The sequence below is a fragment of the Macaca nemestrina genome, chromosome 7 (assembly GCF_043159975.1).
Source record: "Macaca nemestrina isolate mMacNem1 chromosome 7, mMacNem.hap1, whole genome shotgun sequence".
Taxonomy (NCBI): domain Eukaryota; kingdom Metazoa; phylum Chordata; class Mammalia; order Primates; family Cercopithecidae; genus Macaca; species Macaca nemestrina.
In genome coordinates, this window is record NC_092131.1 from 4,197,863 (window position 1) to 4,225,310 (window position 27,448).

The 27,448-nt window shown below is 45.9% G+C and overlaps 1 protein-coding gene, 1 long non-coding RNA gene and 1 other non-coding gene across 4 annotated transcripts; 1 reads left to right on the top strand and 2 right to left on the bottom strand.

Moving 5' to 3' along the window:
• Positions 1–6,007: 6,007 nt before the first annotated feature.
• On the bottom strand, positions 6,008–14,970 carry LOC105467364 (eukaryotic translation initiation factor 5). 2 transcript variants are annotated; one of them, XM_011716914.3, is made up of 12 exons: positions 14,835–14,970; positions 14,487–14,695; positions 13,173–13,452; positions 12,988–13,069; positions 12,266–12,438; positions 11,895–12,006; positions 10,675–10,820; positions 10,256–10,414; positions 9,819–9,980; positions 9,352–9,516; positions 8,594–8,728; positions 6,008–8,204 (listed from the first exon to the last, which is right to left on the bottom strand). In XM_011716914.3, exons 3-12 carry the CDS (start codon positions 13,242–13,244, stop codon positions 8,115–8,117), a joined length of 1,296 nt encoding a protein of 431 aa, XP_011715216.1. In that variant the 5' UTR covers positions 13,245–13,452; positions 14,487–14,695; positions 14,835–14,970; the 3' UTR covers positions 6,008–8,114. The 2 variants fall into 2 exon arrangements, with proteins under 2 accessions (XP_011715216.1, XP_011715217.1); XM_011716915.3 differs by lacking the exons at positions 14,487–14,695; positions 14,835–14,970 and adding an exon at positions 13,915–14,093.
• LOC112424203 (small nucleolar RNA SNORA28) lies at positions 11,157–11,282 on the bottom strand. Its single transcript, XR_003014927.1, has one exon. It is a non-coding gene; the product is annotated as a small nucleolar RNA SNORA28 (small nucleolar RNA).
• A 144-nt stretch (positions 14,971–15,114) lies between the features above and the next one.
• LOC139364167 (uncharacterized) lies at positions 15,115–27,043 on the top strand. The gene is made up of 3 exons (XR_011625484.1): positions 15,115–19,795; positions 20,516–20,586; positions 20,898–27,043. It is a non-coding gene; the product is annotated as an uncharacterized lncRNA (long non-coding RNA).
• Positions 27,044–27,448: the final 405 nt, after the last annotated feature.

A 27,448-nucleotide genomic window follows, 5' to 3' on the forward strand; every position in this document is an offset into this window, starting at 1 on the left:
ATCTGAAAGCCTAACCTTTATATTTATCCATCTCTTTTCTTTTAGACTGTTAATCTTTCAATTAACTGTTCCATCACCCTAAGCAATTAGTCAAGCAAATTTAAATTTATGTTTCCAAAAGGTGTCTAGGTTTGTTGGTTACCACGGGCTTTTGTAATTTATAAGCCATTAATTTGAAAGCCTTTTAAGACTTAAAAAAAAAAAAAAAAATCTTGGCTGGAATGCCATAAGCAGTAAGTTTTATCTCAATACCAGTAGGAAAAGCCAGTAAAAAAGAGACAGAGATAACTTAGAAGTCTTTACATTAACTGTAGTTTTTTGTTGTTGTTGTTGTTTTTGTTTTTTCTTTGATACGGAGTCTTGCTTTGTTGCCCAGCCTGGAGTGCAGCGGCGCAATCTCGGCTCCCTGCAGCCTCCACCTCCAGGGTTCAAGCGATTCTCATGCCTCAGCCTCCCAAGTAGCCGGAATTACGTGTGTGCCATCACGCCCAAGTAATTTTTGTATTTTTTGTAGAGATGGGGTTTCACTATGTTAGGCTGGTCTCAAATTCCTGACCTCAAGTGATCCAACCACCTTGACCTCCCAAAGTGCTGGGATTACAGGCATGAGTCACTGCGCTCGGCCTACTTTAACTCTATAGTTGCAGAGTTTTGGTGTTTTTTTTTTTTTTGTTTTTTAATTCAAGTAATGACCATTTGAACTCTGATTTTTCCTTGACATAATTTGCCCATCATTTAAAACATGTTCACAAAAATGGGCTATCATATGTAACTGGCTAGAGTCCCAGAAAGCCTAGTATAAGGGTTGAGAATCCCATTCTGCTTTTTGTTAATCTCTCAAGAGCAAAGAATTTCTCTTTTTTTTTTCTTTTTGAGATGGGAGTTTTGCTCTTGTTGCCCAAGCTGGAGTGTAATGGCACAATCTCGGCTCACTGCAACCTCCATCTCCCGGGTTCAAGCGATTCTCCTGCCTCAGCCTCCTGAGTAGCTGGAATTACAGGCATGCGCCACCAAACCTGGCTGATTTTGTATCTTTTAGTAGAGACAGGGTTTCTCCATATCAGTCAGGCTGGTCTCGAACTCCCGACCTCAGGTGATCTGCCCGTCTCCACCCGCCTCGGCCTCCCAAAGTGCTGGAATTACAGGTGTGAGCCACCGTGCCCGGCCAGAATATCTTTTTTATCCTTTCAGAGAATGTCAGGAGTTTGGATTGGTGGTTTAGATGGTGGCAACTGCCCTAGTGGCTTTTAATTAGACATCCTGAGCCCACTATTGAAAACGTGGAAGATTTTTAGAAAAAAATCCAGGGAAATGAATGAAACCAAATTACAGGACACCAAGAGATGAGTGTTCACAAAATTTTAACCCAGGCATGCAGATCAAACCAAATATTAAATTACACGCTGAGACCAAAAGTGAATTCACCAGAAATGACATGCCTCACAGACAGAAGGTGAATTCGGTAGAAACCGGAATACTCAAGCCAGAGAGACCTCTGTCTTTATACCAGAAAGGACTTACCAGAAAAGCCAAAGTCTTTTATCATCTCAGGAGGGATGTAAGGTTTTTTATTAAGGTGGTCTTATAACCAAACTGGATCTTGAATATCAAAGTCTCTACCAAAAAAAAAAAAAAAAAAAAGCCTCCACCAAAACCAGGGAGGGCTGGCCTGAGAGAACACTCACCAGGGCCAAAAATTTGAGCCATGGAAGCCTACAGTGCAGAGGGCTCATATGCCTACTGGCTAAAAAGAATAATTTTTTCTGATAAGTGATCTTTCTTTAGGTCCCATTTCTGACCCCATTTATGTCAATAAAATAACAGAGAGAGGCTCTCTGAAAGATATGTATTCAGGAATTGTAATGGGAATACACGTCACTGTGAGCTATGTGTGTACTTAAAGGGAGGTAAAGGGCGAGAATTTTTTTTTTTTGAGACGGAGTCTTACTCTGTCACCCAGGCTGGAACGCAATAGCACAATCTCGGCTCACTGCAGCCTACACCTCCCAGGTTCAAGCGATCCTCCTGTCTCAGCCTTCCGAGTAGCTGGGATACAGGTATGCACCACCACACCTGGCTAATTTTTTGTATTTTTAGTAGAGATGGGGTTTCGCCATGTTGGACAGGCTGGTCTTGAACTCCTGACCTCAGGTGATCCACCCACCTCAGCCTCCCAAAGTGCTGGTATTACAGGCGTGAGCCACCATGCCTGGCTGAGAGAATGGTTTTTAAAGGATAACTGAAGATTACATATAATTGAGATTACTACCTGTGGCTACAAAGATCCGTAACAAGGGTGATGCAAATCCACAGCTGGACAGGTTGTTGTTGGGTACATGTCCTTGAAGTATTTTTTTGTATAAGGTGGTGATGCTTTTTGTGCAAGGCTGTGGTTTTTGCAATCTTTTGTGATAATTTTGTTATTGGGCATACCAGCATGAGACCCTGCACTATCACCAAAGACTGCAAACCCTACTCTATTTGTTCAGGTTGTTTTTTGTTTCTTGAACACAAGTGACTCCATTTTGATTCTGACAACTTTCACACTTTATTAAAAATTTTTTTCTGAGATTCAAAGAGCTACATTTTTGGTTAGTGTACGTCTACTATACCTTTCAACATCTTTTGTCACATTTTAGATGATGCTCTTGTAGACAGTGCATTGCTAGACTTAAAAATCCAAGCTTATGACTTGTCCTTTACCTGATAGATTTATTCCATTTGCTTTCATTTGGATTTTTAAAAATATGTCAACTTGTTAATATATCTTTCAGATTTTCCTGCTTTTTAGATAATTGTGTTTTCTACTCTCCTTTTCTAAAAAGGAAAAAAAGACTCGATTTTTTTCTTTTTTGTATTTTTTTTTTTTAGTAGAGACACGGTTTCGCCCGTGTTAGCCAGGATGGTCTCGATCTCCTGACCTCGTGATCCGCCCGTCTCGGCCTCCCAAAGTGCTGGGATTACAGGCTTGAGCCACCGCGCCCGGCCAAGACTCGATTTTTTTTAGGTAATTGACCGTTTTTAAAAAGAGGTTTTAGGCTCACAGCAAAATTGGGTGGAAGGCAGTTTCCATAGACTCCCTCCCCACCAGAGTGGTACATCTGTTAAAACTGAGGAGCCAACACTGACACATCATGATCACCCAAAGACACATCATGATCACCCAAGACACATCATGATCACCCAAAGACACATCATGATCACCCAAGACACATCATGATCACCCAAAGACCTGCTTCTGTCTCTGAGTCCTTGCAATGCCAGACTCGTGCAGTGAGGTTCCCAATGATTCTATCATTATGTGAATCTTAGGAAAACTGTACCCTTCCCCCAAGCTGGCTGCGTGACTTTGTATCGTCATCCATCAAAATAACTGGATTAGTAATCCCAGCACTGTGGGAGGCAGATCACTTGAGGTCAGGAGTTTGAGACCAGCCTGGCCAACACGGTGAAACCCCGTTTCTACTAAAAATACAAAAATTAACTGGGTGTGATGGCGTGCGCCTTGTAGTCCCAGCTACTCAAGAGGCGGAGACAGAATTGCTTGAACTCAGGAGCTTGCAGTGAGCTGAGATCCTGCTACTGCACTCCAGCCTGGGCGACTGAGCAAGTGTTTCACACACACACACACACACACACTTGACAGAGACTGTGGTCACATCTGAGGACCCCAAACTTGTAACCACAGAGGACTGTTGCTGAAGCTCCAGGGCCTTTTAAGCAGGCCCTCAATAGGTGATCCCAGTCTTCAGAGAGGAAAGAGAGGTTTCATTGCTCCTAGGACCTCAGATTCTGCTGGCTGTGGGACAGGAGCCTGGACCTGTTAAATCTCTCCACTCTAGCCACTGTGCCCTTGTGGTAGGTAGACAAGGCTGGTTGGTGACCCAACCTTCCCAGGCTGAAGTGCATTCTTCTGACCAGTCTGCTCCCTGCCCCGCCCCTCGCTTCCCTGCCTGTCTCCTACAGCACCTTAACCACCCTGGCAACAGAGGGATGCAAACGCAAGCATGACCAGGAGAGCCTGCTGCTTCCGCCAGCCTCAGCCCCACCATCCACCATGGAGGAGCTTCCACTTTCTGAGTGTGCTCCCCAACTTTCCTCTCCTGGGCAAACTCCTACCCATCCTTTGAGAACCAGCACAAACACTGCCTCTTTCTGTGGTGCTCTCCTCTCCCCCGTAAGGCTCTATCCCTGCTGTTTGCCTCCCTTGGCCTGGGAGCTCCTCTAGGGGGTGTGGGGATTTGGAGTCAAGTGTGAGCTGCCCAAGGCCCAACATGGAGTACTCAACGATGTGGTGGAATGAATGAGTGGACGGCCACGCACCGCTCTGGGACTTGGTTTTCAGGCCACAAATGGTCCCTTCAGAAGACTCCAACCCTGTCTGTTGCAAGGTTACCCAAGGACCTAGGGAGCTGCTGTACTGTTCTCTCCACTGATTAGTTGATGATTAGTACAACCACCCTAAAGATGAGAGATTTCTTCCTTACCTCTACCCCTAAGTCCTCCATGGGGCAATAAAAACTTGGGGGCCACATACAGAAAGGACAAAGGATTGCCTTGTGACAGTAGGCGGGACCCAACCTCCATGTGCATTTGCTGTGGGACTCTGGGCTTGTTTCCTCCTTGAGAAGAGCACGTGTAATGCAATGCCACTGCAACCAATCCAGGTGTACTGTGGAAGGATCCCTTCACCAAGTACTAGACACGCTGGAAGGCAGGCTGCAGGCTGCCTCCTGGGAAGCCCACTCAGCTGCACCAGCAGGCCTAGTCTCTTCTTAAGGTCCTTAGACACAATGCCATTCTCAAATTTTTTGTTTTTTGAGATGAAGTCTCACTCGTCACCTAGGCTGGAGTGCAATGGTGGGATCTCAGCTTACTGCAACCTCTGCCTCCCAGGTTCAAGTGATTCTCCTGCCTCAGCCTCTCAAGTAGCTGGGATTACAGGTGCCTGCCACCACGCCCAGCTAATTTCTGTATTTTTAGTACAGATGGGGTTTTACCATGTTGGCCAGGCTGGTCTGGAACTCCTGACCTCAGGTGATCCGGCCGCCCTGGCCTCCCAAAGTGCTGGAATTACAGGTGGGAGCCACTGCGCCCGGCCAGGCACAATGCCAAGTGACTCCCTGTCCCCTTGGGGTCACACAGCACATGCTAGGGAGTAGACAAAAGTGCAGCACCGTTTCTGGTACTGAGACTGCTCTGGCTTTGTAGTAGTCAGGGAGGCTGAAATTTGAACCACCAAAAAGACAATGCAGGAACAAAGTCAACTTTGCAGTTTCTGGTTACTCTGGAATACTGGCAAGTCAAGCTGTAGCAATTAGGAAAATACTTGGTTAGATAAGGATTGTCTGCAGACTTGTCAGAAATGATAACTGACCTTGGTACAACAGTACCTATGCCTCAGGACCATGGTGAAGACTGACTGAGCTAACATAATGCAAAAGGTTCGAATTCACTTATCTGCTTTCTGCAGATGGCCAGCTTTCATTTCTGCCATCTCCAGGCCAAAGGCACAGTGCTTGGTACACTGGAACAAACAGCCTGGGGCTCAATCCTGATACTCCTCCCTTCTCAAGTGGGAAGCAGAGGATTGAAGACCTCCTTGCCCATCTCTAAACTTTAGGACCCACACCAAAAATTTTTAAGTCAACTTCAGAAAGTACTTGTTTAGAAAGCAATCCTCCCCCTTCCCTCATTCTTAACTAGAGATATACTATTACAGTTACACAGCTGTGTATTTGAAGTCTGAGTTCCCTATTAAGTACCTGTTAAGATTTCAAGAAATAAAATTGAGGCAGATTCTCAGTTCACAGATGACAAGACTAGCAAATAAAGCCAGCCAGTGACCCAATGAAACGAACAACTTTTGTGAGTGGGGCTGGCAAGTGTAACTGCAGGATATATCCAACACAAATCCAAAGCAACAGCTACAAAACAGGGCAGATTCCAATGCTTTGATCTAATTATAAAATGAAAACTTAATTTTAATATTAAAGCAGAGACAAAATACAATTTTATCATTATTTTAATCAAGTAACTTAGCTGTTTAAACAAATCCTTAAGACAGTTCAATAGAGCAAAGTGAAGAATTACTCTATTAGGATAACCTGTGAACAAAGTTCAAATTATTGAATTTGAATTCCACTGGAAGTTTGGCACCAGACTGAACACTGGTCTAAGCCAAAATTTTTAGTGTTCTAGAAGCCCTGAACATGTTTTCCCTCAGATTAAAAGTAGAAGCTTTATAATAGAACCTCATTAGCTTGACTCTGAGTATGCTGAGTGCAACTTAGCTTAGGTAACCAGTATCTCCTACAGAATTCCAGTTAATGAAAGCAAATCAGCCTTGCGGCAAAGAATTTGAAACCTAGGCAACATACGAGTTTGAAGAAAAAAAAAAATCCTCTTTGGTGTGACAAAGCACAATCCCTCCAGGTATATGGCTCCTGCTCCACCTGCACCCGAATCTATCAAAGGCAGCTGGAGACCAATTCTTGTCTCTCCATTAAGACTGCTAGGTTTCAATTCCTTAAAAATATCAAGCCAACAAGGTTTTATTACATCAAATGTTTGTATCATTTCAATGTGAAAATTTTTTTACACCTATTTGTTATTAAGGTCTCATTACCTGTGAAATAAGTCACAAAAAAAGAGGTGAATGGTATAAGCCACTGCTCCAAAATTAACCCTATCGATTCTCGATTCCCACTGTGCACTTCGTGAAAAGGGGCAACTGCCTACAGGTTTAACCTTGAAGATGATTACTCAAACACAGTCAGAACCCATAATGAGTTAGATTAGGCAAGGAATTCACAAGGAAGTTATCAACTCTTTTGTGTCCAAATCTAAAGCCCTGCATGGGCTCTTTCAGGTCCTTGTCACCTGTACTCAGGTGGCCATCAGACTTCTTGGGTGCCTGGCTATATTCAATGTGAAGTAAAAAATATCCCAAGTCTTACACCAAAATAGAGGCTCTGACTTAGAAGTATACTTTTAGTTTTCTTTTTAAATAAGACATTCTGGAAGGAAAAAAAGAAAAAAAGAAAATCAAGTTTGAAACACAGTTAACACTTATTTTGGCAAGGTAGCAACCAAAATCTGAAAAGCATAAACTATGTGTCCAAATGTAAAAGGTATTAAAGAACCATAGGGGGCAGAAATTAAAGCCACACTGAAAAGACACAGTATGTCTAACATTTTGGAATTGTAATTTAAACCCTAAGGGCAAAAGCTTAAAAATCATGCTTAGGTTGCTAGTAAGTGCACCCTTCCCTGTTTCTCCCAAATAAAATCAGTTTGTTTAATTGCACCCCAAAGCAAGTTCTCTCAGTACAAAGTAACTACTACGTACACACAAAATGCTTGTTAATGTAATAATTTCCCTGGCTCATCCAACGTGCAATGCACACAACTTCAAAGACTACAATTTGGGGTAAGTGTACATGAAATGAGAAAACAGCTCTCCAAGTTTCAAAATCTGCTCTTACATTATTTATAGGACACTCAGATCGTATTCTTGGTAAGACGTTGTACTGTCATTTGATTATCAGTCTACCTCACAATGTACATTACCAGATGCCAATTTGAGGGACTACAGAGATAAAACTTTAGTACTGTATTTCTTAATGGGCTGAATAACAATTAAGTTTGCTTTACATCCTATTGAAGACCTCTTTGCAGCCCCAGAACCTAACAATATCTGGCAGGCTCCAAGAATGCTCATCAGGTGAAATGATGGCACAACATTTAAAAAAAAAAAAAAAAGGAGCCAGTTACTTCAGCTTAAGTCATTCGGAGCCAAACATCTGAAGAATGACCAAAATCAAATCTTTTATTTTTATAACTGTATAAATGTGATCCAAATATGTCCACCACCAGTTTTTCAAAAAGAAACATGCTATAAATAAGCAAACTACATCTGCTCACTGATGTGTATGGACTCCCTAGATGTCTCATTGGGCTTAATTACAGACCACTCACAGTAATAGATTTTTAGTGTAAAGTGTAGCATGATGTTAAGCCATTTTAGCTTTTGCACATACATGTTGCACTTCTGGCTGATAATGGAGAAAATTTGCAGCATTATACTGTTAAGCTAGGTTGCATCCATCCCTTTAAATGGCATCAATATCGATGTCGTCATCCTTGTTGTCCGACTTCACGGTTTCCACTTTCGGTACACTGGCAGTCTTCGAATACACCACCTGATAAGAATGATTTTATTCAACATAAGCTGATAAATCTGTTTATAAAACAGATCAATATAAACTGTGATCACAGAGGAGGAAAATTGCCTAGCTGCAGCTATTTCTTCTTCACTGAACAGCTTTGTTATGCAAACACTGCAAGTTCTCTTACATAGGCTCCAGTCTAAGCATTTTTAAAGTTTCTTATAGACTATAATGTGTAGGAGTAAGAAGTTTCCACCACCCTAGTATTTTCCAAATTATTGAGAGACTCTATTTTATTGCATCTTAAATTCTAAACTTGAAATTACCCCAAACTGCCATTTTTTCACTCCTCACAAACCTTTTTAAATCTCAAACACCCATCACCAGCACTGTATCCAATACCCTCCTCCCGAAATGTTTACCTCAATGTTCTCGTCTTCATCTTCTTCTTCACCACCAGAAGATTCTTCCTCTGCTTCCTTCAACCATTTTATAAACGGTTCTGCTTTGACACGAATCTCTTTGGCAAGTTCTTTGGAGACATATTTCTTAGAGGCCTAAAAAAATGTGAGTACAAATCTCTTAACTGAGGACCTTTAACAACTTTTGATTATTTATATAATCCCCCTTACTGAGCTCCCAGCTCTGAGGGGACTGGGTCCTAACAAGTCTGAATCCTCAACAGAATAAATGTACTCGGTGAACACATTAGTCTCAGCAGTCTGTTATGACTACAAAGCTGACACGGTGGGAATCACAACCTATATAGCACAGGGACTGAACTTTAGCTAGGTATTAAACATTTTTTCTTGATCTCAAAACCCTGTCACAATACTTGTGAATGGCCGGGCGCGGTGGCTCACGCCTGTAACCTCAGCACAGCGGATCACCTGAGGTCAGGAGTATGAGACCAACCTGACCAACATGGGAAAATCCCGTCTACTAAAAATACAAAAATTAGCTGGGTGTGATGGCAGGTGCCTGTAATCCCAGCTGCTCGGGAGGCTGAAGCAGGAGAATCACTTGAAGCTGGGAGGCAGAGGTTGCAGGGAGCCGAGATTATACCATTGCACTCCTGCCTGGGCAACAGAGACTTCATTTCCAAAACAAACAAACAAACAAACAAAACACACCACCCCAAAACTTGTGAACCTGAAGAGCCCACCTATGTATTCCCCACCTTTTCCGACCAGCTGATGATGACCTCTTCTTCTAAAAGGTCTGCATCGTACATCTCCTTCAAGATATGTGGAATCTTGGAGATAAGCTGAGCTTGATGCATTGCTACCACACACTCCAAACCATGAAGAAGGTACCGTTGAGCTTTTTTGTTGTTGTGACAAAACTGCAAATAGATACCTTGGCGTTAAGCTTTTTCGTATGTTCTAAGTTGACAACTCTAGTACCCAAATAAGAGTGTCTGCAAGTGCATGGCCCATACAATAGTGGTTCAAAAAGGTCAATGCATAAACATCCCTATTACTTTGTAAGGGCCTAGATACGGCACTTTCAGATGCTCAGAGGCTTGTAAGGTGGGTCAATTTCCCTACTTTCAAGCATGACAGGACAAGCAAAAATGGTTAAAATGACCATCTCAAAAGCCACACAGCTGTAATCTCATTTATGAATTCACAGCAATTTGCTTACTCGTAGAAAATGGCGTCTGTATTTCTTAATCTGTTCTCTAATCTTCTCATTAAAAAGAACTTCAGTCAGAACAAGAGGGCCCATGGCTTTTACATCCAGTCTTTCTGCTTCAGCAACAATTTCTTTGTCAGATGAATCAATAATACCCTCTTCTTTCTTTTTCTGCAAATAAAACGAAAACAATTCAGTGAAATGGAGGCACACTTTGCCAGGCTCAACATAGCAGTCAGTCCCTGCTCTGATGGACATATTTTTCCTAATTGGGCAGTTGCAAAAATATAGTGCCTAGAACCACGTGCAAAAGATATTTAATGAATGAACAAGAGTTAATAAGAGTTGTGCATTAGAGTAATCCTAATTACACTGCTTAAAGTATCATATATCTAAAGGCACAAGTCTGGGCTGAAGCCGATTTACAGACCAAGCAAATGTTTTACCTTAACAAAATCAAACAGGATATTGACCCGCTCCTCAATTGTTCTTTCCAAATCATCACTGAGTGTCAGAACTTTTGCATGGTCACTGATTTCATCCATTCGACGCCTTTGAGCTTCCTCAGTTGTATCTTCTCCCCAGTCGTCATCCTCCTCTTCTTCCTGTTTACGAAAACAGCTACTTGATCAAAAGTCTTAAAAACAACAACAAAAAGGTTCAGATTTTGTCAAGCTACTGGCATCAAGTCCATCTCCCACCAAAATTGGGTTCACCTTAATTCAAACCACCACTACTACTTGAAATCCAAAACATTACTGTATTACACACTGAAGGCTAGTTTCCACACTTCCGCCCACCTCAACCAACTGCCATACACTTCACACAACTTTAGTGCCCCCTAGGCCATCAACCCTGCACTTACCACTGTATGTGGAGGAGGACTGATTTCATTTGGTGGTGGTGGTGGTGGTGGTGTCTCACTGCTGGATACGGAGCCATTTTCCTTGTCTTTGCCCTTTCTATTTTTCTTTTCCTTTTCTTTCTTTCCTGTACCACTGTCACTATTCTCTATAGAGCAAAAGGGAAATAAAAATTTAACCCCATAACTTACGTTACCTCACTGCCCATTAACATCTAAAACCCTGCCCTTAACTTTCCTATGGATCCCCTCAGAAAAACCACACAGCGCACGCAATGCTAAGAGGCATCGCAGATCAAATTCATCATGTATTTCATAGATAAGAATGTCTAAGAATGGAGTGACACAAAATATTAGGAGTATTTAACTGCTAGGTAACATTAAGATGAAGTGATGATGCCTTCACCAGGGAGTGAAAGGCTTGCTCTCTGTCATCCCTCATGAACAGTCATAAACTCACCCCAGCTTCAGCCGACAGGTGAAGCACTGTTTAAGTCTATATAACGGCTTGTCTCATGGGAGAGAGAACACCGGAATAGGTTAGACTTTCTTGCTATAGCAAGCTCAAATTGTGTCAGACAGTTTCCATCATCTGCCACAGAGTGTTGCTTGCAATGCTCAAGTTTAATGAAGGAGGCCCTCTTTACCAAACAATGTCAGTAAAAAGATCCTTTGCTGGGTTTCCATCAGAATTTTAGTCATTACTTCATCTACCCTAAGATAATCTGCCTTGATATGGCACAGTTTAATTGGCAGCCGATTTTTCACCTTTAATGGTAATTAACAATACACTTTTGAAAGATAGCTTAGATTCGGTAAAATATAGTGCAAAGACTAAAAAGTTCCTTACATTGTTTTTTTGAGACAGAGTCACTGTTGCCCAGGCTGGAGTGCAGTGGCAAGATCTCAGCTCAGCGCAACCTCTGCCTCCAAGGTTCAAGTGATGCTCATGCCTCAGCCACCTGAGTAGCTGGGATTACAGGAGCACACCATCACACTCTGCTAATTTTGTATTTTTAGTAGACAGGTTTCACTATGTTGGCCAGGCTGGTCCTGAACTCCTGGCCTCAAGCCCACCTTGGCCTCCCAAAATGCTGGGAATACAAGCATGACACGATGCCCAGTCTCCCTGACATTCCTATTACAAGAAAACCTTCCATTTTGTTCCCAACAGTTAGTTTACTTTATGTTAGGATCTTAGGAGTTCATCACAGAAGACTCACCAGGTGGGTTTTTGAGAATGAATGTGCAGAGTTTATGATGTGTGTCAAGCATGCCTCGATAGCCACAGGCTTTACAAGAATTACCTATTGTTTGCTTCTTTGGATTGACATGCTGCCAAAAAAATAACAAGTATGTTATCCACAACATAAACATGAAAATATCTAATCAGAAGACATTTAAACTACAGACAGCTTCACTTCTAAAGGAAACTTTTTTCACAGTGACCTACTTTAAAAAAAAAGAACAGAAATATCTCCAAAACTGGAGGTTTTGTCTTTGACTTGTATTTGCTGCCTTCTCACGAAGGTGACTTAACGGTAACAAAAGTAGGCATACGGCTTTTTCTTTTGACAACCACAAAAGCACTTACCAAATCTGTTTCAGGATTCTCACATTCAGGACAGAGAACAAATTTTTTAATGAATCCATCCAACATGTCTTGCAGCTTATTCGCCTCATGAGATCCATTGACAATGTAACGGTCATTCTTAACATCAAACTGGGTCTGTGCTCCCAGCTCACAACCAAAATATTTGGTGGGATCTATTTGAATGGAAGAGGAATTTGGATCGTTACAGTTAACTAAATCTTTGGTTATTCACCCACATTTATACCCACACTTTTTTTTTTTTTAGATGGAGTCTGTCACCCAGGCTGAAGTGCAACAGCATGGTCTCAGCTCCCCACAACCTCGGCCTCCTGGGTTCAAGTGATTCTCCTGCCTCAGCCTCCTGAGCAGCTGGGACTACAGGGCATGCCACCATGCCTGGCTAATTTTTGTATTATTAGTAGATTCAGTGTTTCACTATGTTGGCTAGGTTGGTCTAGAACTCCTGACCTCGTGATTCGCCTGCCTCAGCCTTCCAAAGTGCTGGGGGTTACAGGTGTGAACCACCGCACCTGGCCATCCACTTTAATTAAATGTGTTCCCCTGGTAGTTTTGTGAACTCATGGCTACCAATAAACCACGGTACCTCACTAACTTGCAAGCTAATTAGCTAGCATACAATTAGAACAAGTTTTGCAGCTCAACTACTTTGAGGTCTCTATCCCATAATATGCCCTTTATGAACTTTTCCAAGATTTACTTACACGTTGGAGGCCGATTAAGCGCCTTTGCAACGTCAACCATGTTGACTATAACTGTCTTGATTCCATTTCCTTTGCCCTCGACCTAAAGGAAATAAGAATTTTAATTGTGCAGTTTCCCCTGACAGATGCAAACTCCAAAATTCTACAAAAAGAGTTATCAACTAAATTGAAGAGTAGTTTATTACCTTGGCAATCAGACGGGGCATCTTGTAGCGATAGAACTGGTCTGACACGCTGCGGTTGACATTGACAGACATTTTGGCTTATTAGTGGCTTTATCAATAAGATGAAGAGATCTTTGATTGCAACTTTTTGGTATCTTCTGTCTGGAGAAGAAGGGATGACATAAACGACTGCAAGAGTTCTCGGTCTCTGACATGAAAAAATTTTCGCCACTGAGGCTGTAAGCTTCTTGCTTGTATGCTATGTTTCCCCAATACAGGTACCAATGGCTGCGCAACAGCTCTGAAAAAGAAAGGGAAAGAACACACAAAAATCCCCCCAGGTTTAACATCATCGCTGGATGGAAACACCTCCTTTTACATCCTAGTAATGCTTCTGCTTAATTCCACTTTAAAAACCATCTGAGATCACAAGCAGTCATTCTCACGTAACACAGTACAACCTGGGGGAACATAAAAGGCCTCCATTTCGACTAAGCTGTGACTCTGGTAGGGAAATGCCTGATAAAAAAACAGAAGCTGCGCTGCCTCAGCCGCCGTGAGTTTCCATCAGACCGACAGCAATCAGCAGGTTTGCCTCTGCGGCCATCCTAGAAGTGCTGAAGAACGAACCCGAACCCTCTCCGCCCCCACCCGGCCTGGATCAGATAACTTCTCAGGCACACCCCCCTTCGCCATCATTTTTAAGGGGTAACTAGGAAACTATTCTCTACCACTAATTGTTGCTTCGGCAACCATGGCTTACTTCAAAGCAGCACTTCCTTAAAAGCAGTGCTCGCCCAAAAGTGCCATTAAGCAAGGGAGGCTCGGCCCGGCCTCCCTTTTCCTCGCTATTCAAACACTCGGTTAACCTTCGACCCGGTCCCCATGGCTACGGCGCTCCGAGGCGTTTCCGCGGGGGCTGGCGAGCCGGACACCTCCGCCAAGGAGGGCGGCGCGCGACCCGAGCGTCTGGCCCCATCCCCAGCGCGTCCCCCGGGAGCCGGCGGGCGCCGGAGGGTGCGCAGCCGGGAAGCGACACCCAGCCGAGGGGCGCCGGGGCTCGGGCCGCCCCCGCCAGGAGCGCGCGATGACTCACAAATGCAGCAGCTGAAGCCTGACTCAGCCCGAGCGGCGGGCACGCGCCACGCGCTCCCGCCAGGCCGGGGAGGGGGCGACGCCAGGCCGGGGAGCGCGCGGGGAGGGGGCGGCCGGTGCCCGAGCCCGCGCCCGCCCGCCGTCCGCCCAAACTGCGCCACACGCCGCGGCGGGGTCACGCGGCGGCCGCCGCCATCTTGTGCGGCCGCCATCTCCTGGTCCGCCGCGCCCGCGACTCACCGTTTTCGTCAAATAAAGACATAAACCCAACGCTGCTCGCCCGGGACTGGGATGAAGAGAGGCGCGATTTAAACCCGAGTCCGAGTCCAAGGAGGCGGAGGCGAAGCGCAGCGAGGAGCGGCCGGGCCAGGTGCCGCCGCCGAGCAGCGGGGAGGGGCTGTCCCAGCGACGTCCGCGGTCCACACCCGTCAGCGCCGGAGCCTGGCGACCTGGCGCGGAGAGACGGCGCCGTGAGCCGCGGGCGGGTCGGGGGGTGCGCCTTCCCCGCCAGCCAGCGGCCCGCGGGGTCGAGGGGGCGGGGAGCACCGGGCAGGGGGCGCGGGGCCGCCGCCCCACCACCGGACTCACCTCTGGAATGTTCTCGCTCTGACTGAACAACGCCGCCGCCGCGCTCAAGCTACCCTCGGCCCCAGCGTCCGCCCCCCGCGTCAGGCCTCACTGCCCATTGGCTGGAGGTCTGCCACAGTTCGCTCGTCATTGGCTCGCTTGCGACGTCAATCGCGTCCTTCCGCGCCCCTTCTGCTTCCTGAGGCTCCACTCGCGGCTTCGGCCCGCCTCCAGCCCCGGCCCCGCTTCCTTCCTCTCCCTTCCCCCCGCTTTTCCCAGAGGTCTTCGCGTCGCAGTGTTCGGGTCTCGCGAGAGCCGGAGTGTCCGTGGTGGCGGGGCCGGTGTGCCGGGCTCCGTGCCTTGTCGCTTTGGGCTTTGCGGGGAACATGGCGGTTGGTCTCCTCCCCCGCCGGGTGTGGGCCAGGCCGCGGCGTCGCAGCGACTCCCGGGACGCAGGAGCCATCGTCCTCGAAACCGCTCTCGAGGCCGTGTTATTGCGGCCGTCACCTTCGGGGAGAGGAACCCTACCGCGTTCTCTCCGCAGTGGGCGCTCGTCTCCCTTCCCCGTCCTCCCGGGACGCCCGTCTCCGGGCCTCGAGCAATAGTTGTTTTTCCACCCTAAACCCAGGCTTGGGTTTTTCATCCCAGGGCTGTCTTCTGTTTTGGACTCGGGGTGGATTGGCCGCTGGCGGAACGAGCCAGTCACTGCCCAGGGCGGTCGCGAGACCGCGCCGCCTCGGTGCCGGCCCGCACCCCAGCCTGCGCACTTAGCTCAGCGCGTCGCCTCCCGTTTTCGGAAGAGCAGGCCCTTAATTGGTTTGGAATCCCGGGGCCTCCTGAAGGCGCTTCGTGGTGGGTTCCCACCTTCTGGTGAAGGCCTCCCTGCGCTCCCAGGCTTGAAAAGCGCTGTGCTTCGTGCTTCTCTGTCTCCTTGCTCCTAGTGGGCATCACCTCGGGTCCACCCCTCCAGTTTATGACTTGTGAATTCCTTGACAGGCAAATCGTAGCCCAGAGCAGGCGTTTATAATGAGATTCCAATGTATTCTGTTGAAAATTATTATTATTTAGGCCGGTCGCGGTGGCTCACGTCTGTAATTCCAGCACTTTGGGAGGGCTGAGGTGGGCGGATCACCTGAGGTCAGGAATTTGAGACCAGCCTGGCCAATATGGTGGAACCCCGTCTCTACTAAAAATACAAAAAATCAGCTGGGCGTGGTGGCGCGCTTGTAATCCCAGCTACTCGGGAGGCTGAGGCAGGAGAATCCTTGAACCTGGGAGGCACAGGTTGCAGTGAGCCGAGATCACACCACTGCACTCCAGCCTGGACAACAGAGTGAGACTGTCTTAAAAAAAAAAAAAAGAAAATTATTATTTAGAGAGAGGCTCTCATATTTTAGTTCTGTTGAAACTCTCGCATTCTTTCTGAAACTTGGAATTTTTTGTGAAAACTTGAGACTTAAAAACACATCCGTAGTTCACCCTGAAGTTTGAAGACCTCACTTAGACTGTTTAGAGTGAGAGCCCCGCTAACCTGCACTCTGATCTCTAAGGTACAGTCATCGGGAAGTCCTGAGCGGCCGTGCAGGTTTCCCGATCTGGAAAAGAGCAATGTTGCTGAGGACAGGATGAGGTAGATAAGAGGCTGCCCTTTGTTTTAGACCAGTTGCATTTGCACTGAGGTTAGAATTGGCAGCTATGTTGATTTTCATCAAAATCCAAGATCGCGCTTCCATAACTTAAAAGCTTTATAAACAAAAATCGGCAGTATTGGTGGGAAGAAAAAAAAGGCACGATCCAGAATTGAGAGGTGATTTGTGTCCTTTAGGGCAGGGACTTTTGTAATCCTGCAGTGTGTGCCCTGGCGTGTAGTTAAGCCAAATGCACAGTGCCTTATGAGTACCAGGGTTCTCATCAGACAAACTAGAAAGGGGGATCCCAGACATGCTGCTGCTGTTTCACGGTGGAGCATGACTTAGCAATATTGAAACAGATCTGAGTTTTTGCTTGGCAGCACACAAATGACGTTATTTTAGAAACTCTGTTGGAAAGTATAGGCATGAAACTAGTCTGAGGTAAGAGGCCTTCCTTTTCAGTAAAGTTTTAATAATGAAACACGAAGTAATTAGCTTTTTCGTATGTTTAATGGTACAATTTTTAATTTCATTGAAGTCTCTAGTAATATTAATTGCTTTTAATATGTATACTAATTTGTATGCAACCATGGACAACTTGAAAAAATTAGTTTTGTGTTCTATTTCTCCCTTTTAGTTAATACATAATTACACATTTGCAGGATACAAAGTGATATTTCAGTACATGTATACAATGTGTAATGATTAAAGCAGAGTAATGAGCATATCTATCACCTCAGATTTTAATCATTTCTTTGTGTTGGGAACATTCAGAATTCTGTCTTCTAGCTTTTTGAAAATATTCAATAGGTTGTTGTTAAGTATATTCACCCTGAAATACTACAGAGCACTAGAAGTTATTGAGCTGTAATTTTGTATCAATCTCTCCCTTTCCTCCTCTCCCATTCACATTTCTAATAAACCACAATTCAACTCTCTACTTCCATGAACTCAAATTCTTTTTTAACTCCCACATATGAATGAGAATATGTGGTATTTATCTTTCTGTGCCTGACTTACTTTACTTAATATGATATTGTCCTTCAGTCTCAGCCATGTTGCTTCAGATAACAGGGTTTCATTATTTTTTATGACTGAGTAGTATTCCAGTATATATGAAACACTTTTTTCTTTCTTTTTCTTATTTTTTGAGACGGAGTCTCACTCTGTCGCCCAAGCTGGAGTGCAAGTGGCCTGATCTCAGCTCACTACAACCTCCGGCTCCCGGGTTCAAGTGATCATCCTGCCTCAGCCTCCCAAGTAGCTGGGACAACAGGTGCGTGCCACCACGCCTGGCTAATTTTTGTATTTTTTTTAGTACCGATGGGGTTTCACCATATTGGATAGGCTGTTCTTGAACTCCTGACTGCGTGATCCACCCACCTTGGCCTCCCAAAGTCCTGGGATTACAGGCGTGAGACAGCACGAACAGCCTGTAACACATTTTCTTTATGCTTTTTTTTTTTTTTTTTTTTTTAAATAATAAGATAGGGGGTGGTCTCACTATGTTGCCCAGGCTGGTCTCGAACTCCTGGTCTCAAGAAATCCTACCACCTTGGCATCCCAAAGTGCTGGGATTACAGGCATGAGCCACTGCAACCAGCTTATCCATTCATTTGTTGGTGGATGCTTAAGTTGATTCCGTATCTTTTGCTATTGTGACTGGTGCTGCAATAAACATGGGGATGCAGATATCTCTTTGATAATATTGATTTGATTTCCTTTGGATAAATACCCAGTAGTGGGATTGCTGGATCATATGGAAGATCTATTTTTAGTTTTTTTTTTTTTTTTTTTTTTTTTTTTGAGACGGAGTCTCGCTCTGTCGCCCAGGCTGGAGTGCAGTGGCCGGGTCTCAGCTCACTGCAAGCTCCGCCTCCCGGGTTCACGCCATTCTCCTGCCTCAGCCTCCGGAGTAGCTGGGACTACAGGCGCCCGCCACCTCGCCCGGCTAGTTTTTTGTATTTTTAGTAGAGACGGGGTTTCACCATGTTAGCCAGGATGGTCTCGATCTCCTGACCTTGTGATCCGCCCGTCTCGGCCTCCCAAAGTGCTGGGATTACAGGCTTGAGCCACCGCGCCCGGCCTATTTTTAGTTTTTTGAGACACCTCCATGCTGTTTTCCATAATGGCTATACTGATTTACCTTCCCACCAACAGTGCATCAGAGTTCCTGTTTCTCTGCACCCTTGCCAGCATTTGATTTGTGGTTTTGATTTGCATTTCCCTGTTGATTAGTGACATTGAGCATTTTTTCATACATGTGTTGGCCACTTGTATGTCTTTCTTGGAGAAATGCCTATTGAGATCCTTTGTCTATTTAAAATTTAGATTTATTTATTTTTTGTTGGTGAGTTGTTTGAGTTCCTTGTTTATTCTGGATATTGGCACCTAAAAATTACTCTTTTTTTTTTTTTTTTGAGTCGGAGTCTCGCTCTGTCCCCCAGGCTGGAGTGCAGTGGCCGGATCTCAGCTCACTGCAAGCTCCGCCTCCTGGGTTTACGCCATTCTCCTGCCTCAGCCTCCTGAGTAGCTGGGACTACAGGCGCCCGCCACCTTGCCCGGCTAGTTTTTTTGTATTTTTTAGTAGAGACGGGGTTTCACTGTGTTAGCCAGGATGGTCTCGATCTCCTGACCTCGTGATGCGCCCATCTCGGCCTCCCAAAGTGCTGGGATTACAGGCTTGAGCCACCGCGCCCGGCCCTAAAAATTACTCTTAATCATACCATTTGTTAAATGCTTATCATATCCTAGGAGTTTTCTAAGTCCTTCGAATACATTATCTTATTTCTCAGACCCTGTGAGGAATTTGTATTTCCATTTTACAAATGAGCAAACTGAGGCATAGTGGAAAAAAAATTAAGCAACTTACCCAAATCATGTATCTAGTAAGTGGCAGAGCTAGGATTTAAAGACACATCTGTCTGACCCCAAAGCCTGTTCCCTTAAAACTTATGTGGCATAGCCTCTCCAGATAAACAGAAAAACAAACACAATGAGACACTTGACATATGTAATCTCATTCTTTAATAATCATGTAAGGAGATGTTGTTACGCCTGTTTTACAGGTGAGGAAAGAGACTCAGAAAGGTTAAGCAATTTTCCCCAAAGTCGCCTCCCTATTAAATGATGGACAGCGTTTGAACTCCAGCTTGTGTGACGCCAAGCTCATTGCACAATTCCATTTCCCCTTTCTGGATCTCCACCTCATTTGGCTTCATTATTTTCCCCAGTCAGGCGCTCACAGTTCATGAACTAGTGGACACTTGGTGCTTGTGAAAACCTTGTTGAATGACTGCATGAATTGCACACATCAGCGCATACCCTGATGGCAGACAGGAATAGCTGCTGGTAAGGTAGATTGGTAAACTAGCCTTCTTTTTTGAGACGGAGTCTCGCTCTGTCGCCCAGGCTGGAGTGCAGTGGCCGGGTCTCAGCTCACTGCAAGCTCCGCCTCCCGGGTTCTGGTTGTTTCTGGTTGTTTACATATTGGCCTGTGACTCTGTTGAACATGAATGAGTGTCCCCTCCCTCCCACCCCCCACCAAGGTCAACTCTGTGTGGACTGAGAGCCTTGTGTTTCTGAGCTGTGGGCTCAAAGGGACTCAGGTATTGTCCACTGTGAGGGGCAGTCTGGCTGGCCAGCTGGTCCCCCTCTGTGACACCCACCTCTCAACTTTTTTTTTTTTTTTTTTTTTTGAGACAGAGTCTCACTCCGTTGTCAGGCTGGAGTGCAGTGGCATGATCTCAGCTCACTGCAACCTCTGCCTCCCAGGTTCAAGTGATTCTCCTGCCTCAGCCACCTCAGTAGCTGGGATTACAGGCATGCACCACCGCTCCTGGCTAGTTTTGTATTTTAGTAAGAGATGACGTTTCTCCATGTTGGTCAGGCTGGTCTTGAACTCCCAACCTCAGGTGATCCACCCGCCTCAGCCTCCCAAAGTGCTGGGATTACAGGCGTGAGCCACCGCACCCTACCTCTCAACTTTTAAAGCTGCACACTGTTAACTTAAATTCTTTTCCCCCCTGCTTCAGGACAAGCTACAGGGTGTATGCATCATTTTTCTTCTAGCACCAGCTGGTCACAGGGGTATTCATAAAGCAGACATTTGAAGCTGTTGGAAGGGAACCGAAGGTTATCTGGTGAGTACAGAGGCGTCGGCTGACTTGAGGGCTGGTGTCCTAAACCATGGTAATCTAGTGCATCCCTATCAATACATAATTCTGTGCTAGGCAGTGAGGGTGCAGGCCCACCTACATCACAGACCCTGCCCGGGAGGTCACATGTAAACAAGTAGAGGCAAATATCTGCTTGCTGGGCACCCCACCGAAGCTTGGCTTCATGAAATCTCTGACCCTCTGAGCAGCATGTCTCCCTGCCTTCGTGACCTGCCCACCCCACAGCCAGGCCGCACCCACCCCACACCACTGGCATTCATGTCACTTGATTGCAGTTGCCTGTTTCCTTCTCTGACTTCCTTACTGGGCCAAGCAACTGGAGGGCAGGAGACTTGTGCTTGAGAAGAAAGGACTCTGGACTTTGGCCGAGGGACAGGCCTTCAGTTCCAAAAGGGACAGAGGCAGGAAGCAGAGGTGTTTGAGGAAAGATGGGGGTCCAGGTGAAGGATCACTGGAGACTGACATAAAGTCTTCCTCCTCCCAAGTATGGATCCCACTCAGCAGCCATCACGCACTGTCCCATTCCTGGAAAAAGAAAAAAACGCAAAATGGCATTGATTCTGCCTGTGTAGCGTCCTACGTGCAGCAGATGACAATGAAACGTGGGTGGATCAGAGCAGGCCCTACAGTATTGGATTGGTGTTGTCTTGGTCACATTGAAGCCACACACAGCACCCCAGTGACAAATTCCCAGGAGATGCAGGAGCTGCTGGTCCCAGGACTGTCCTGTGCCTTAAAACCGGGGGACCCCCATGATGTTGGAACCCAGATACCCTTCTTCCCCTTAGCATAGTCTCAGCAGTTTTCTTTTGAGATAGTCAAGTTGCCCTAATTTGGGTAGTCTGTGAATAAGAAGAACAAAATCTCTGCCCCAGTGGGCGTGTTGGAGAAGTGGGCCCCAGGTCTCATGCCGACGTGGTGGGAGTGGCATTAGACTGATCGTTACTGTTAGGAAGGTGCCAGTGGCCTTGCGGTGCTGACAAAGCCTTGTCACCCATGCTCTCTCACAGCCTCCTCACACCTTGGGAGGTGGTAAGTATACATTGTATTCCTTCATTTTATGGAGGAGGAAGCTGAGACTCAGAGAGATGATTTGCTTCCAGTTGGGGGGTCAGGTGTCCTGACTCCCAGCTTCAGAGTTCTTCCGCCTGACTAGGGACTAACAGTTCTGTGTGGTGCATCTAGGTCCCAGGAATTTGCCTCTCTTCCCTCAGTTGCATTTCCTTTACTCCAATGGTTTTTTAAGTTTCGTGTGAGGGGAGGCAGGATCCAAGTCGTAACCCTGGTAGCTAACATAGGACATCTGCTTGTCCCAGAAGATCCACTCAGGTGTTCTGTCTTCAGACCTGTGAGGATGCATTTTCCTTTATGCCACAGATTTTCATTAGCCACTGCATGTCCTGCCCAGGGGGCGGCAGACACTGGAGATGCAAATGGACCCGAGATGGGGGACTTCTTTTATAAAACAACATTGAAAAACATGGAAGATTTTAGGCCAGGTGCGGTGGCTCACACCTGTAATTGCAGCACTTTGGGAGGCTGAGGTGGGTGGATCATGAGGTCAGGAGTTCGAGACCAGCCTGGCCAGCATAGTGAAACCCCATCTCTACTAAAAATACAAAAAATTAGCTGGTGCGGTGGCAGGCACCTGTAGTCCCAGCTACTCGGGAGGCTGAGGCAGGAAAATCGCTTGAACCCAGGAGGCACAGGTTGCAGTGAGCCGAGATTGCGCCATTGCACTATAGCCCGGGTGACAGTGTGAGACTCTGTCATAAAATAAGATAAGATAAGACAAGACGAGACAAAATAAAATAAAAATGGAAGATTTCACCTAAAAATTCAGATTTCTGGTTCCTTGGAAAATTGGAAGCCCTTGTGCTCTGGGACATACCCACATGATAGATTTTCCAGGAGCCAAGTTTCAGCTGACCTTTTAGACCCAAAGTTGGGGACTGAATGCTCACAGAAAAGAACCAATGACTCCCCATCCAGGTGTGTGTGTGCTCTCCCCCTGCAGGTGTACATGTGCTCTGTCCCCCTCCAGGTGTGCGTGTGCTCTCCCCCTCCAGGTGTACATGTGCTCTGTCCCCCTCCAGCTGTGTGTGTGCTCTCCCCCCCAAGTGTGTGTGTGCTCCCCCCCTCCAGGTGTGCATATGTTCTGTCCCCTTCCAGGTGTGCGTGTGCTCTCCCCCTCCAGGTGTACATGTGCTCTGTCCCCCTCCAGCTGTGCGTGTGCTCTGTCCCCCTCCAGCTGTGCGTGTGCTCTCCCCCCAAGTGTGCGTGTGCTCTCCCCCTCCAGGTGTGCGTGGGCTCTGTGCCCCTCCAGGTCTGCGTGGGCTGTGTCTCTTCCAGGTGTGCATGTACTCTATCCCTCCAGGTGTGTGTAGGCTCTGTCCCCCTCCAGGTATGGGTGTGCACTGTCCCCCTCCATGTGTGTATGTAGGCGCTGTCCCCCTGCAGGTGCACATGTGCTGTGTCCCCCCTCCAGGTGTGAGTGTGCACTGTTCCCCTCCAGGTGTGTGTGTGGCTCTGGCCCCCTCTAGGTGTGTGTGTGGCTCTCCCCATCCAGGTGTGCGTGTGCTCTGTCCTCCTCCAGGTGTGTGTGCTCACCCACACCTGCCCCATCATTTATTCCCCATTGCTTGCCTTACCTCTATGTGTATCTGTACTCATTTATTCATTCATTCAATGGATATGTATCACATGCCCTCTCTCTGCCAGCCCTAGAGGATTTAAACAACTAAGACATTGTTTCCCAGGGCTGTTGTAACAAAGCAACAGAAACTGTGTGGCTTAAAACAACAGAAATTCAGTTTTAGTTTTTGGCCGGGCACGGTGGCTCATGCCTGTAATCTCAGTGCTTTGGGAGCCCGAGGCGGGCGGATCACCTGAGGTTAGGAGTTTGAGACCAGCCTGGCCAACATGGTGAAACCCCATCTCTACTAAAAATAGAACAGTTAACCAGGCGTGGTGGCAGACACTTGTAATCCCAGCTACTCAGGAGGCTGAGGCACGAGAATCCTTTGAACCTTGGAGTGCAGTGAGCTGAGATCGCGCCACAGCACGCCAGCCTGGGTGACAGAGTGAAATTCCGTCTCAAAAACAAAAAAAAAAGGAAATTCATTTTTTCACAGTTCCATAGTCCAGAAGGTACAAAATCCTTGGGTTGGCCGGTCCATGCACCGTCTCTAGCATCTGGTGGCTGCCAACAGTCTTTGGCGTTTCTCAGCTTGCAGCCATAGAGCTCCAAATCCGCCTCTGTCATCACTTGGTTTCGTCACCTTTGCGTAAAGTATCTTCACTTGGCGTTTTCCTCTCTGTCTCTTTTTTTTTTTTTTAAGATGGAGTGTCGCTCTTGTTGCCCAGGCTGGAGTACAGTGATGCAATCTTGGCTCACCGCAACCTCTGCCTCCCAGGTTCAGGCGATTCTCCTGCCTCAGCCTCCTCAGTAGCTGGGATTACAGGCGTGTGCCACCACGCCTGGCTAATTTTTGTATTTTTAGTAGAGATGGGGTTTCGCCATTTAGGCCAGGCTGGTCTTGAACTCCTGACTTCAGATGATCCACCCACCTTGGCCTCCCAAAGTGTTGGGATTACAGGTATAAGCCACCTCGGCTCTGCACCCGGCCTCTGTGTCTCCTCTTATAAGGACACCAGACATATTGAATTGAGGACCTGCTCTACTCCAGCATGACCACATTGTAACTCGATTAAATCTGCAATAACTCTATTTTCAAATAAGTTCTCATTCACAGGTACCTGGGGTTAGGTGTTAAACATATTAGATTTTGTTTTTTCTTCTGGAGGGTCTAGTGAGAGAACATATCACTTTGGGGACATGATTTTAAAAAATCCCAAATCACACGAAATGTAGAGCATGGCTCTTGCTCATCATCCACTCTGGGAGACTCCTAAAGCATCAGCCAGTGTCCGGTGGCAGCTCTGGTTCGGTGGCCTTGTTGCTTCAGATACACTAATCACTGGATCCCCACAATAGCCATCCTCTGGCAGAGACTCTATTGCTGCTCCACTTCAGCACAGATGAGGAAACTGAGGCACAGAGAGGTTACACAGCTTGACTGAGGCTACAATTAAAACCTAAGTGACTATATTCCAAATATATACAAAATAAAAACCAGGCACGGTGTTGCCCACCTATAATCCCAGCTCCTCTGGAGGCTGAGGCAGGAGGATCTCTTGAGCAGAGCTGGCATGTGGACACGGGCGGGAGGCAGGGTCCTGAGAGATAAACAGTGTGTTTCCTGGTAAAGCCCAGCAGGCTGTGTTCTCTTTCCCATCAGACTCCTCCCTTGTGATACGGACAGCAGGAAACTAACCTGTATTTTGGTCACTCTCCTGAAATCAAGTCTGCAGTCATTTTAATACCCTCACAAGGTAGGACAGGCTATCCTGCCAATTTCCCAGGGTGACCATCTTACAAGGAGGCGGACGGTACAGAAGCAAGGGCTTCTGGTATAAGGTAAAACGAATCTGATTATTTTCTTGACCCAGAAGGTGATACTTCTTTTTTTATTTTTATTTTTTTGAGATGGAGTCTCTGTTGCCCAGGCTGGAGTGCGGTGGCACAATCTCGGCTCACTGCAGCCTCCACTTCCCAGGTTCTAGTGATTCTCCTGCTTCAACCTCCCATGTAGCTGGGACTACAGGTGCACACCACCACACCCAGCTAATTTTTGTATGTTTAGTAGAGGCAGGGGTTTCACCATATTGGCTGGGCTCCTGGGCAGAAGTGTCGAACTCCAGACCTTGTGATCCACCTGCCTCAGCGGGATTAGAGGCATGAGTGCTGGGATTACAGGCATGAGCCACTTCGCCCGGTTTGTTTGTTTGTTTTGTTTTTTGACAGGGTCTTGCGTAATGGCTTGATCTGGGCTCATTGCAACCTCTGCCTCCTGGGCCCAAGTGATCGAAGCCTCCCAAGTAGCTGGGACTACAGGCATGCATCACCACGCCTGGCTACTTTTTGTGTTTTGTATTTTGTATTTTTTGTAGAGAGTTTCACCATGTTGGCCAGGCTAGTCTCCAACTCCTGGCTTCAAGTGATCCACCCACCTTGGCTTCCCAAAGTGCTGAGATTACAGCTGTGAGCCACCACACCTAGCCCAGAATGTGATGTTTCTAACCTTCCATTTACACAAATTTATGTCCATATTTAGAGTCAATTTCTTAGGTCTCTGTCAAGTTCTCTAGTAGATGGAAGAACCATCCAGAAACCATTGCATGCTCTAAATAACCTTTCTTTTGTGGTACTGCTTTCTCTAAGCAAATATAGTTAGCACCAGATGGAATGTAGAGTTTTTAACAACAACAACAAAAAACTGATTCATTTAGGGTTTCCTTAAATTAGGTGAGGGATTTTTTTTCCTTAAGCAATGAACTCCCACATTCAATATTCCCGGCGTGACATTTTGTGCTGTTATACTTGGTAAGTGAAGCTCAGCTATTCTGAGCTTTATGTGCCAGGAGCCTGTGCTCAGAAATCCTTTTTTAGTTTAGCTCATAAAGGTTACTTGTATGTTTGGGTATTTCATGCAGAAGGAAGTCTTCCGGGCTGGGTCATTCACATTCTGTGCTCTCTTGCTAGGCATCTACAAAGTTCATAGCCATTTTTAACACACACCTTTGCTGCGTTAAAATCATAGTCAGAATTTAAAGCTATGACTGGTCTATTTCCTTTAGCATAATGTCTTCAGGGTTCATCCGTTAAGCTAAGGGAAATAAGCCAGTTACAAAAGGAGAATTACTGTAGAATTATATTAGTATGAGGTTCCTAGAACAGGCAAATTAATAGAGACAGGAAGTAGACTGGGGCAGGGGTTGGAAGGAGTCGTGGTTCAATGTTTCAGAGTCTCAGTTTTACAAGGTGAAAAAGTTCTGGAGATGAATGTTGGTGAGAGTTGAACAATAATGTAAATAGACTTAATGCCACTGAACTGTACACTTGAAAATGGTTAAAATGGTAAACTTTAACCATTATTTTACCACAATAACAAAAAGCCACTACCCTATAATAATAGCCTAAGTGACTATATCCAAATATATACAACATAAAAGCTGGGCATAGTGTTGCACACCTATAGTCCCAGATACTCGGGAGGCTGAGGCAGGAGGACCACTTGTGCGCCCAGCAGTTCAAGGCTGTGCTGTGTTACCATCACGCCTGTGAATAACCACTTCTTTCCAACCTCGGAAACATAGTGAGACCCACATCTCTTAAAAAAAAAAAAAAAAAAAAAAGCAAATATGTACAAAATGGTGAATATATAAAAGATCACATTTCTGCAATTAAACATGATGTACACCATAAATATTATAATCATGTATATATTTATATGAAATTTGCTTTCAGTTTGTATCTTTCCAGATTTTTCAAATTAAAAATTTCCTTGGCAAATAGAAATTATGTTAACTCTCTTGACTTACTAACTCTGTGACTTTGAACAAGTCTCTTTTGTTTTTTGAGCTATTAGTGTCTATATAATAGGAATGATAGTACTCTACAGGGTGCCCACCCCGCTCCAAATTGTAAAGCTGTGAAATTTGCTCAGCAACGCAGGTAGAAACCAAAGTAAATTGAGATAATCTTTCAGTGGGGTTTAAGTGGTAATGGGAACAAGTGCAGTGTTGGGGATCCCTTAGCCCCATAGCACGGCAGTCCCAAGTCTGAGTCCTTCAGGGGCCAAGCAGGCAATGGCAAAGAGGGAAGCAGACTGGGGCAAAGCAATAAGGAACAGCAGTGATTGTGGCAAACTGGATGGCCTCAATTTAGAGGCATTTATATTCAGTTAGAAAAAAAAAAATCTCC

Bases quoted from the DNA above. Each gene is read 5' to 3' on its own strand.
- LOC105467364 (XM_011716914.3), bottom strand. From the start codon at position 13,244: ATGTCTGTCAATGTCAACCGCAGCGTGTCAGACCAGTTCTATCGCTAC. The intron at 12,007-12,265 runs GTAAGTGCTTTT...TTTTTTTGGCAG, and splicing joins AGAATCCTGAAACAGATTTG to CATGTCAATCCAAAGAAGCA. The intron at 10,821-11,894 runs GTGAGTCTTCTG...TTTGCTCTATAG, and splicing joins CATTCTCAAAAACCCACCTG to AGAATAGTGACAGTGGTACA.